We start from the raw sequence: 13,408 nt of genomic DNA, 5'->3' as shown, positions 1-13,408 counted from the left end.
CTACTGTCAACACTTGAACACAGTATTTCATCCCAAAAGTCTCCTACCTTGTATCTACAAAGGAAGATAATGAACGCTCCAAGAAATGTATTTGGAAATGCATATTTCATAAGTGGGTTTTGCAGTACTTTTCAACCTGCGCTTTGACTCTATTTGTTTTAAAATTGAATAACACAAAGTGAATCACTAACGTCCATTTAGAAACCAGTAGCGGCTCTAAACATGCTGATACTGTACAAGTAGATATTTTATATTCTTCTGTAAGTGATCTTAGCAGCACAGTGAAGAGGTCTACCCGTTCATCTGCTCACGCGGATGCAATTTAAGTATTAAGAGCTACTTATGTTTTCCCATAACAGTATATCAAAGATGCTGTTGTGGTGCTCATTTTTCTTCTTATTGTCACAGTGTAAGAAAGGAGGATGTTATGCAAGCGCCCCACACAGATTTTAATGGACAAGGAGGGGCATTTGTTGAACCTGAATGGGGTCCTCATTGCATTTTATTCAAGGCAAACAACCAACAAGTTAAGATGGTTGGGAGACGGGTGGATGGGAAGGACAACTGTTGCTCTGGTAAATAAAAGGGGAGAGGGGCTGTGTCTGCAGTCATCAGAAAACACAGGAAGATATTTGTTCTCAAGCCAGCGTCCTTCTCGTCTATCTGAGCCTCAAGGTGCAAATGCTATTTGTTGAAAAGGCTTATTTGGCTGTAAGACTTTATGAATACACATAGAAGGAAGAATTATTTCAAGATACTTGACAGTGCTATTAAGCGCGCCATAATTTAAGGCCTTTATTTGGTTTCAGATGAAGATAAAGGGAATAGGTTTAAGTGCCATACTCCCCCGCCAGCTTCTTACACAGTACCAGAATGACTTCCCTTTTAAGGGAGTCAGGTTGAAAAGTAAACAAATTAATCTATTCAACATCTAATAAAAACGGCTGGACAGCGAAAATGTTATGCTTTCATTTTAGTTAATGAATGGCAGGATGTTATCAATCACCGGAAAATTAGAAAGGCTTTGCGTGGAGATTAGTGAGACCATGTCATACACTGAGGATACATTAAAAGGTTCCAATCCACTGAGTCAGCTGTGAAAAAGCCAAGCAAACACTTTAGAAAAGGGCTCTTGAAGTGTTTGTCCTTACAGTGAAGTCTAAGATGAGGGCTTCCATTATACATGATTTACAACCACAGTACTTTATTCCACAGGAATAAATATTACTTCAAAGTATGAAATACAAAGCGTGGATCCAAGATGTTACTCTTCAAGATTTTTTTTAAAAAAGATTTAAGATGTGGACTTTCATATCTTTTGTTCTCTTGTTTAATCTATAATACTATATCCTGTGCCAAACATCTCAGTGGGATAGGAAGAAAAGGAATAAGCTTTCAATAAATCAACTGCTAGATATTACATTGGAAAAAATGAAAAAATGCTGATTACCTATGCTTTTGGTTTTTCTTGTTTTTTTACACACAGAGTATAGCTTGCTTACTTAAACACTTTCCTTTTAGCACACTGAAATTGCATTTAAATATGCATTTAATTGTGATGCAGTATTGACTACTGTTTTTAGTTAGGATATTCAAAGTAACCCCACTTTGCCTATGAAATAACTGGACATTCTTGGCCAAAATGTTAGTGATTGGATTGCTTCCACAAATAGTGGCTTACCATGATAAAGTAAGTCATATAGAAATGATAAATAATTATATTGTTTTATGAGGAGAGTAAATTAACCACTCAAAAAATCAATGCTACCTGGATGGATGTTTTGGATTCCTAACTATGAAGCAGAATATACATATTTAGATGTAATAAACACACGGGTAATTTTATCCGCAACATTAGCAGGTTGAAGGTTATGCTTACTGATGTTTATCCCAGTCAAGTGGAGAAATCTTAAGATATACATATTTAATTTTTCAGAAAATAAGCATTTTAAAGAAAAATAATTGCATTCTGCACTGCAGTAATGACAAAATAAAAGTCTTGTTTGCTTTGAAAATCATGCCAAGTTGCTTTTAACTGCTATACAGTGCCTTTTGCATTTTTGCTTTGCTCAATTATATGTTGTACTTACCTAGTGCAGTAAGTCCTTCAGATATTGAAGTAAATATATACATTAGTACATGAGGCTCTAAACTAGTGATGAAACTCATATGGTCCTGTGTGAGGCATTCCAGCAGTGGGTAATAAGACTGGCTTAGTTTTCGATATTGCTTAAAACAAAAGAGAGAGAGATCAGATAAGTATTTGGATTATGAAAAATATTAAGATGCCTATAAGGATTACCTTCCCGCTTTAATATAAATTGCATTCTGGGCTGTATTTATTCTCTGCTATTGACCTTTCTGTTGACAAAATAATCTGCTTTTTGTAAACGTATTATGAAATTCAGTGCCACTTCATATACATTTTTTAATTATGAAGAGGGCAACCAACCAATGTATAGACTCGTTTGTAACTCTAGAAATTTTAGTACTGACTCAAATTGACTTAAAAACCCCAAGTCGACTTTTCCACAGCTCAAATGTAAGTGCGGTATCTTAACTGTTATAAAATAAAAAACCATCTTTGAGTAGTGAGAACTTAGACCATACTGGGAGAATCTAAAAGAAGCACCAGGCCCTTTTACTCACCCCATCACAGCCCTACTTCTGACCTTTTTGAATGCCATGGCAGGAAAATGGCAACGGCTGCCAGAACTGCTGTTTTTACCCTCTCCACTAAATGACCCTTGACTTATCTACAGTTCATATCAAAATCCATCGTTCTGCCCCCAAAACATGTCCTCAACTTATGCATGAGGTTGATTTATACACAAGTATATATGGTATGTAGAGTTCACTCAAAATCTAAACATAGGCCCAGATTCAAATTACAGAGTATACACAGTCCTGCTCATATGTTTCCTACAGAATACTGTAGGTGTGCACTATAGGATAGAGAAGTACTATAAAAGCCTTATGAAACTGAAAGCATGGAAGGAACCAACTACTCTACCCCTGATCACCCCACAGTGAACAAGAATATTTAAAGAGAACACTGCACATTATGATATACTGGCTGGATAGACATCTGGCGGGAGTGCTTTGAATGCAATTTTCCTGCTTCTTAGCAGCCCACTTCCAACTCTATGATTCTATACCTTTCATATGTTCAATTTTGTAATATCAGCATTGGGCTACTGTACATATCATAGGCTCGGAACTAAACGATGTCCACCAGGACATTTAGCAGTTTACAAACTAGAGAATCGATACATTTATAAATGTCTTGGGGAGCACTGCCTCATTTCGAGCCTGTGGTACATACAGTAGTTCTATGCAGAGATAGATAAAGAACTGGAGCGGTACTGTTCTTAAAATGATTGAATTATTAAATTGGTATCCCAAACATGGCTTTGGTTTATTCTGTTACATAGTTTAGCTGTTACATTGAACCTTGGAATCAAAATGTCTTGGGCTAGACATGCATTACATTTTGCCAATCTGACTTTGAACACAGCCCACCATTCTAGTGTACACTGAGAGTGTACCCCTATTTTTTTAGAGAGAAAGAAAGCAAGTTGGAGGAAAGGAGATGTTCCATTTCAGTTTTATTTCTCAATAATGATTACTGAATTTCAGCTTTTTACATACGCATGAGAACACTAACACTTATTATATGTTTTAATAGAAAAAGGCATTAAAACTGAATAGGTACAATGTTGAATTAATTGAAAGAACCTGTCTAAGCTCTTGACATTGTGAAGATGAAGTCCAACATAAGGCTGGTTGCAAGCATAACAGAAGTTCCATATGTTTCCACAGATACAGTAATCTGTTGCCACTGGATGACCCCCAATTACATAAAATGACACAATAATAGTAACCCAACCTTGTAGATAATATTGTAATAGCTGCTCATTAATGCCTGCCCCATTGCACTCTACCACCTGTTGCTTAGTCCACATAACTAAAATTGCCATGTGGGGGAGCCATGTGTTTCTCCTTTTAGAGAAACATTCCAATTGTGCTAAATGCCCTGTTCCTTTAAAGTCACAAAAGCAATTGTGGGCAGCTTTGACACTTCTTCAGCTGCTACAAGTCTGATTGCATGGATTAAGAGAGGAAAATAAAAGAAAGTGAGCACTTCATGCGAGGCGGTATGGAAAAAAGAAAGAGATTTTTTTGTATCTCTCCCTCGCCCTGGCCATTTATTTCCATTCTATCCTCATGCCATTGATTTGTGCTCCTTTGGTTCATAAACTCTTGGGACAAGAAGGTGCTGCTTCCATCTTGGACTCTGGAAATTCTTGATTGAAAAGATAACTTGCTGGGAAAGATTTCTGATGGATCAGTTTGCTTGTAACCGAGATTGTTATCAGCTAGATTTACTCTGAAGAAGTTTACAATGTTCCTCTTCTTAGGATAGGATAGTGAAATGTGCCCAAGGTCTCCCAGTGGGTTTCCATGGATTAGAAAGATTTAAAACCTCAGGGTCCAAGTCACTCCACCATGCTGATATTCCTGATTTGCGTACATGCCTTTATTTTCCCAGAAGCATTATAGTGTCTTCTGGGGTGGTGGGTGAGTTGTATAAACCAAGATGAGGTAAATTTAACTAGATGCATCTAAGTACTATGCAGTACTGTCCAAAAAGAACACTTCATGCAACTCAGTGCCAAGGCTTTGACATTGACAGAATTTCCCCCTCTCTTATTTGCTAGATAGTAGACTGTAATATTACGTAACTAAAGGTAATCCAATATGTCCTATTTCCAAAACAAAGAGTTGCCCGTGGACTCTATTATATAAAATAATAGAAAATAAATTTCTGTTATTGTTGTTTGGGGCTAGTCATCCTTTTCCATCCTGATCTACTGCAAAACAGTTGCAAAAGCAATGTACCTCTCCTTGAACATACTAGAAAAGGGGTGGGACATATATGGTATATAGCTAATATAGTAACACATACATACTTAAACACAAATTATGATAGCTGGACAAAATGAGAGAGGAAACAAAATAATCCTACTGACATTCAAAGGTGTTATACAAGATAATTTGCAAATATCTTCCATGTTAAAATAATTACAATATTTTGAAGTGAATATTTATTTGTATTAATGGCAATACAAATGATCTTTCTGACTGTAAAAATGCAAAATAAATATAGGAAGCTGAGGTGAAAAAGCATGGCATTTCAAGTGTACTAGATCCTCCTCCACCCTCTCTCTACTTGAAGCCTGTGGTAGTGATTTCATATTTTGCATAAAGACTCCCAAGATGAATAATTGCTTACTAGCAGGTCACTGTGGGATACTGAGAGCAGCATTTTGACAAAGGCCTGAAGTACATTGTCAAAGTGGTTGTCCCCATACAACTTGAAGACTCCAAAGCTGACATAATTTCCACACAAGGCAGATTTGAGTGCAGAGTAACAGATGGAAATACCCTTGAGTTTCATTGGATAAACTTGATCTTTTGACAGCGTCCCAAGGGACAGGATCTGGTTACCTGTTTGTAAGGAGAGGAAAGAGATAAAAAAGAAGGAAATTGACATAAGTAATTGAAAATAACGTCACTTAACATTTTCATTTTACCAGTTTTTTAAATTATACAAATAACCCTTACATTACTATTCTAGAACAGAAGTCGCTACATTTTAAAGTAATCACAAAATATATATTATAACAGAAGCTGAAGAAATACACAATAAAGCAGGGACACCAAGTGTGAGCTTCATTCTATCTAGCAGACCTAACAACGAGTTTCAAAGTAAGAAAATAATTAGTAATATTCAGTCTTCACAGAGTTGCTTATTTAAAAATAAATTAAATATAGAATGTAAAAAGAAATGAAATGGACTAAGCCAGAAAGTTGGATCACTATTTTATGGCCTCTTTGCTCCAGGAGCCCCTGGTGGCACAACGGGTTCAACCGCTGAGCTGCTGAACTTGCTAACCGGAAGGTCGGGGTTTGAATCTGGGGAGCGAGGTGAGCTCCCCCTGTAGCCCCAGCTTCTGCCATCCTAGCAGTTCGAAAACATGCAAATGTGAGTAGATCAATAGGTACTGCTCCAGCAGGAAGGTAACAGTGCTCCATGCCGTCGTGCCAGCCACATGACCTTGGAGGTGTCTATGTATAATGCCGGCTGTTTGGCTTAGAAATGGGATATGAGCACCAACTCCCAGAGTTGCACATAACTAGATATAATGTCAGGGGAAAATCTTTACCTTTACCTTACTCCAGGAATGCAATCATTTAACATGGGATAATGGCTGATCTGCTGAACATCTCAACATTGGCACCCGTCTTATACCAAATCAGGCCACTGGTCTATCAATCTCAACATTAATCAGAAGTTGCCCAGAGTTACAGATACGGGGCTTTTCTTAGCCCCATTTGCAAATGTGAATTGAAGCAGCCGTTCTGCCTGAGCTATAGCTCCTTCCTGAATTCAAGGGCATTTGAAAACATACTACCTATAATAAAAAGATAAACTACTTGTCTGTCTATGCCCACCAGGTAATGTATTACTGATCTTGTTCCTGAAGCTGGAGGAACTGCATTTTGAATGATTACGGTGTTTGGTATGAATGAAAAGATGAGCTCCTACAAGTCTACAATTAACTCCAGTCCTAATGAGGAGTGAAACTTCTTCTCCACAGCTACCTTTGGTGGCACACACAATGTCTGAAGGTACTGGTGTACTCCAGAAACCTACAAGTCTTCAGATCTATTGGGGATCCAACTTCCAATTCATAACTTGTTTGGAGCATACAACTCGGATAGCTCAGGGTTCTTAGTCAGCAGATAAAGCAGCAGGGCTTTAAAACATAGCAGAAATATTTACCAGAATTTTGTTGCTAAAGTAATACCACAATCTAAAGAGCGCCCCCTCTAAAACTTAAGTCTAGGATCAGAATTACTGAAATGTGCAATACCTTGCACCTTCTGACAGACATTCCCACATGAAACCTGTCAGGACACTGATGGGACTACTTTCTCTCACAGAGAGCTTTGTAAACAGGTCTGGGCCTTGTGAGGCTTATGCAGTAAAACTTCTTTTAAAATGTCTGCCAATTGTGTACCACAGGCACACAAAATGATGCACAAAGCTCATTGAGACACTGGCACCGGCATCTGTTTCCAGCATTAATCCATAGATACATTAATCCAGGTTTGTATGGCTGATTTTTTGTTAAAATGTTTCAACTTATACACAAGTATAGACCTGAAGTTAAACTGCAAATACGAAAGTAAAGAGCTTTAGCTATTTAATTCCACCTAAATTTTCTTACTAAAATTCTCAATATTCCCTACCAATCTATATTGTTATTTGTGCTGACAAAGGGAGTTTGCTATGGCATCATAGTCTGTTGTGAACTCTAAATGCTTGTGGGGGGAGGTGATACTATGGGATCTGGCATGCCACTACTGTCTACACATCTTGTATTTCTAAACTCTAATTTCATGTATCAAACAAGTCTGTCAGCAGGCATCAATTGTTCCTATGCTGTGTAAAAGGGAATGGAAAACACCAACAAATAATGCTGGGAGCTGGGTCAATTGCTCGTATTTTCTTTGGAAGATATGAAGGATCTGCTGGTGGCGAACAAATAATCAACTAATTGTATTATTTATTTTTATTGGGACAGTTGGTATAAACTGTGCCAGAACCTTGACATTCCCCTAGATATTGTTGGAAACCAAACCAAACCAGAGCAGAACAGAGCAAAGCAAAGCAAAGCAAACTTTTTAATAGCAACAGCATTTTGAAGGACTGGGAGCAATTAAAAAGAAAATTTAAAATAATAACACTATTTCAAATGAAGCTCCTTTTCTTTGCACAGCAGGCATGATGCAATCACAAGTCAAAGAATGGATAATCTAAAAATAACAAACCTACACCACCATTTAAACCGTCTTGACAAGTATATCATTAAAAGGTAAAGAACAACAGGTATTAGTGTAATATTGAAATATGTAATAGTTTATCAGATCCTACATCTATCAACTCATAGCTGCAAAATGTGCATACTGAGATTGATCAGCATAAAGAGACAAGGGAGTGTGACCGGACACAAACATTGGCAATATTACAATAACAACAACAATACTTACTTATTACATAGCAAAGAACAATTTAACTTTTTTTTTAAAGGAAGGACTATTTTATTAAGTTACTAGGGTGGAATGATTACAACATTAAGCTTTATACAATGGATGGTCTAGGAGCAATTTAAAGCTCATTAGAAATAATGTCCCTGGCTACTGCAAAATGTGGTAAAATGTAATCCTCATCCAAATGTTACCTGGACTATGAGAACAGGAAATTGTTCTGTGCTCCTGTGGCTAACCTTGATACTGACCCTGAACAGTAACTACTAGAACAGCTGAAAGCGGGAACAAAATTAAAAACTTACATCAAAGTATATCATGACAGAATGTAGATAAATAAAATACAGCATATTGAACATATTATTTTTCTGTCAGTTTTCCAAAATGGTGAGTAAAAGCTGAAAATACAAGAATTCCACTGACAAACAATTCAAAAATTTGGTTCTAGATCAATTATTTTTCCCCCAATGAGTGAAAAATATATTTGTACAAACACAAATACAAAGAGAAAAGAAACAAGTATATCAAATAGCATCAAATGTGGTTATAGCCCGTCACACTGGGAGGGGAAATCCTGGTCCCCTGTATTAGCCTGAGAAGCATTGGCCAACTACACCATGATGGGGGAAAATGAAGGTCAGTTTAATGCAGTATAAGACTGTGCCTAAGAGAGACACTGGCGGACCATGCAGCATATGCTTGATATTTGCCTACTTGTAAAGAATGATGAATTAGACTTTGATCTAGGAAAATACTTCTGGGAAAATACTTCTAGAAGGTACACAAAATCACTGAAGTCAAATTTGTTTTGCCTGGAAAAGGATTCTGAGTATACCCTCCTTCTTTCCATTTTTAAATTACATGAATGGAACTATGGGATTATGTTTTATTTTATTTTATAAAAGATATGCCTATGAAGCCATAATTTGGCGCTAAAATATGATCAAATATGCAAAAAAAATTCATCTTGGATGTGTCTTCATCTTGGACGGAGAGAAGAAGAAGCAGACACATTTCCATCATGCCTAGGTCCAGGAGCAGTGATATTAATAACTACTTACAACTAAACTAAACATAAAGTTTACAACTCAAAAGGAGAACATTTCTTTATACTGTCTCTGAACTTTGATCTTTCAAGTTAGTACTGGCTACATTAGCCTTCACCAAGTAGGTGTCGTCCACCTAGGTGTTCTTCAATCTCAAACATGATACTTTGCCATTAGAGGAAAGGTTGGCAACCTCTGTGGTTCCAAAGGTCACTTCTCTGATTGATTACTTGAGGGCCACAGCCCCAAAAATTATGAGAGAGAGAGTGTGTGTGTGTGAGAGAGAGGGGTGGTGGTGGTCTTAGGATAGCTTAGTAGAATTTCTTAAACAGATAAACTGACAAGGAGATTAACATCCTTTTCCCTGTAGTCAAGGACCTTAACTGTTGCCATCCCCTATCAAGTAGGATAGAAAGCATGATTGTGCTTGGACCTCTGGCTCATAAATCATTGGAACTGGAATTATTAATATTCTCTCCTTCAGCTGGATAAACTAGATAGATAGGTCTCCTACTGAACGAGCAGAGGAACAGAACATTAATATTCCAGCTCCGAGGATTTATGAACCAGAGGTCCAAGCACAATCAAGGCTTATAGTAAGAAGACTACTGGGTAAAGTAAATTTAGAATTATGATTGGAAGGAACTGGAGGCCTATCAGATAAAAAAAATCTTATCTAAAAGGGTGCAATGGGTGATATGGCATCAATGGATAAGATCTTCTTCATCAGAGTATATAAGTAAATCATCAGAATAGTTCAAAGATGATAAAGAAGCCTTAAGTTCTGCCATCAGATCAAAGAGTTAATCTTATTTGTTTCCTGGTGGAATTCCAGAAGAACATGAATAATTTCCTTTATACTACACTTCAGTCTCTTCTTTAGCATCTACTGGGGGGAGGAGGGTGTTATCATCTGATAAAAGAAAGATTCTGGATTCAAGCTGGACTGAGGTTTTGGAAAGTACTAAATCAGATTAGGTTATAAACAAACACTTAATTCTGCCAATTGACTATGCCAAGACTTTGGCTGCACAAAATGTATTTCCTAGAATATTACTGGGTTCAAAAGCAAATTTGTAGATAGCAGTGCTACTGGATAAATAGACAAAAATAGATACAAATCAGGGAAAAATATGTGAAAATGCCTTAATATATGCTCATTTGATGTGAATGTATAGCATAGATTTTATAATAATAATATTTTTAATACATACTGAAAAATAAAATCCACCCAAACCTGGTAAGTATTTTAAATTTTAAATGATTTTTTTACATTTTTGATGCATTATATAATTTATTATTCATTTAGAATGCAAGTTGCTTCATTGTAGAATACATTAATTTTGCTATAGAGTGATTTTAATTTCATTATAAGTTTTAAATTAACTTATTATAACAATCAGCAGTGCCCACAGAAATGGTAAAGCAAAGGGTTCCTATTTTGAGTGACTGAGAAAACACTCCAAATCATTTGAAAAACCAGGGTTTCTCTTTGACAGGGATGGTCATTTCCCAGATCAGTCAATTACATCACCTGACTTGGATTGCTTATTGATTAGGCTGTCTCACTGCAGCATGTTCGTGAATTTAACCATTAACTAGCAATTTTTGGTGGTGCAACAGGTTTTAATTTTTTTCTGAGGTCCACAAAAATTGATGGGGTTACATGTCACAATTTGGCCATTCTATGGTAGGAGCTTGAGCAGTCTAAACTCCTGCTGTTATTTTCTCCTTCCTTTTCTCCTACAGACATCTACAAATTAACGGTCCACAACATTCTGTACACCATGGATGTACATCTTTTCATTTTCTAATTAATACAAATCATTACTAATTTTGGATAGTCCTTTTTGCTTCCAAACTGATCTGTCAAAGATCTACCAAGCATGCTGTCAAAAAAGAATTATGACTACCCCTATTGAATGTGTCTCTTAGATTAATAAAATTTCTATAGAAATTCCTCTATTTTTAAAAGGTATTCTGTACTCATCACTTTGCCTCACAACAGCAGTCAATATCAATCTAATGGGAATCCAAGTCCTGTTTGATTAAAATGAGGCGTTTTGCTTTTCTTACTAAACAGGCAAAGAAGTATATATAGAAAATCACCAATATATACTCACCATAAGTGCAAATCATCTTACTAGCCTCCCGGAAAAGCAGAATCCCATTAGGAGATGACACATCAAAATTTAAACGCTGTGATCTAGGGGAAAGCACAACACATCTTAAATAATCAACTTAAAACATGTTTATTTCCTATACTGATGGTGAATTCGAGTGCTGAATGATCTATAATGTCAAAAGGACTGAAAAGCAAGAGAAGTTATTGGCACATTTATGGAAACTTCAAGATTCGACGGAGAGAAAAATTCAATTGGAGGAGGGGGAAAGGAAGAGCCATTTAGTCAACTGGCTGACACACCAAAGAGGAGCACTGCACACTGAAACATTTAAGTTACAGGTTCCCCTAATTATTATTTTTTTGAGGCCCGAGACCTAAGAACTATCCTGAGCAGGGATCGACTACCAACAATGTAGTTTGATGCCACCTTCAACAGTTTCTGTAAGAAGATTACAAACTCTCTCTTCTTCCCACAGTGTTAACAATTTAATGATTATGTAATATGCCCCTTCCCCAGAAATTATTTCAACCACAAAATGATAAGTCCCAGGTGCATCAACTTTCTTTATAAAAAAAGGTGTTCCGGGTCCATGGTTTTCCAAATTTTATGATCACTTCAATTGCCTGTAGACCCCTCTACTTCCACCCCATTTTTGTAAATGTTTCTCTTGTTCCACACGGATGATAAGAGCAAAGGAGTTTTGTTCATTTGAATAGACATGCCCAGGCAGAAGCTTTTAGGATTCTCAAAAGGCTGTAACACTTTACAATATCTGTGTATTCTACGAAGTACAAAATGATAACATCTGGTAGATGGAAAAATATGGAAGCAAACTCTCATTCTGTCAATATGTACAATTTGATACTTTGCAACACACTTTCACCATGTCAAGGTGTACTGTATTATGCATTAAAACCTGTAGAATGTAATGCAATACACAACACAAGAGAAAGCAAACCCATCCCTAATGATGTTCTCTAAAGGGAACAACACAGATCTTGTGCATACCAATAGATAAATGAATATAATGAATATGCAAAAGGCTTCAGAGAGCTCCCCTCTTCGGAGAATTAATCTGCTAGTACTTTAGTATTTTGCTTAATTCTATCCGTGTTTGCAAAGGTGTCTTCTGAACCGCTGTCCTCTGAAGCTAAAACGGCATCTTTTCTAAAAGAAAAGCAGGGGGCTCTGACCAATTTCAGAGAAACACGATAGACAGAGAGAGGCATGTTGAAATTAACTGGTTACATTATAGCAATACATATTGGGAAATTAAAATATGCAATATGCAATTAGATTTTAAAATCACAGCCAAAATATCAAATTGTTAAACAGCAATTGAGAGATTAATTTTTGGGATTAAATTTAAAAATGTTGACGATATTCACTGAAAGCCTGGTTTCCATTTTGGAATGCATATGGCCAGTGTGATATTCAAAATCAGTACAAAGGTCACTGTGCTTATACAGTATTAAAGAAAATAAGATAACATACTATCACAGGTAGTACCTATAATGTTAAAAGAAAGTGGTTGCTGGGAAAAGTGAGAGCATCAACTGTTGGAAGTGCCAGGTAATTGGTTAGGAGTTTGAATGTGTTTTTGAAAATACAACTGTGTTAGTTAAAGAATAGAGAGTAGGGTCAATTGTCAAAACAGTCAGGTTTAATCAAAATTAAGTTAGTTAGTTTGGAACATGACTCTAAGAGAAAGAGAATTTAGAATAAGTGGGTCACTTAGTACAGGCAGTTGAGTAGTGAAGTGTGTTTTGGATGGCTAATTGGCACACACACACAAGCACACACTTTTATCTCTTTATATGAGAAGTATAAAAGTAACTATAACATTAAAACATTGTATTGTAACATATATATTTGAACAAGTAATTGTGAACAATTTAATAATCTTCCTCTGTAAGATACATTATTTAATTCATACACACGAGTCTCGATGTCACTACACTCACATGAAGTTATTGATAAAGTGTGTGTATTAACTCAAAAATAAGTCCTATTGTGTTTACTCCTATCTAAGGGTGCATTCAAACAGAACCTAAAGTGCGCGCCCTCTCGTATTTTCCCCTGGGGTATCCAAACGATACCTCAGGGAAAAATGAATGC

General features: G+C 36.5%; 1 protein-coding gene across 3 annotated transcripts in view; it reads right to left on the bottom strand.

Annotated features, from left to right (window-relative positions):
* ranbp17 (RAN binding protein 17) overlaps positions 1 to 13,408 on the bottom strand; it is a 229,263-nt gene that overhangs the window by 42,136 nt on the left and 173,719 nt on the right. For all 3 annotated transcript variants that reach the window (XM_062958006.1, XM_062958013.1, XM_062958017.1), the window contains 3 exons: positions 11,288 to 11,370; positions 5,297 to 5,511; positions 2,091 to 2,229 (listed from right to left, as the gene is read on the bottom strand). In XM_062958006.1, the coding sequence (XP_062814076.1) occupies positions 2,091 to 2,229; positions 5,297 to 5,511; positions 11,288 to 11,370 (437 nt within the window). The remainder of the gene's footprint in view (positions 1 to 2,090; positions 2,230 to 5,296; positions 5,512 to 11,287; positions 11,371 to 13,408) is intronic.

This window comes from Anolis carolinensis, chromosome 1, assembly GCF_035594765.1.
Source record: "Anolis carolinensis isolate JA03-04 chromosome 1, rAnoCar3.1.pri, whole genome shotgun sequence".
NCBI classification, from domain to species: Eukaryota; Metazoa; Chordata; class Lepidosauria; order Squamata; family Dactyloidae; genus Anolis; species Anolis carolinensis.
Note: the sequence above shows the minus strand (reverse complement) of the source record. Positions and strands in the feature narration are given on the sequence as shown.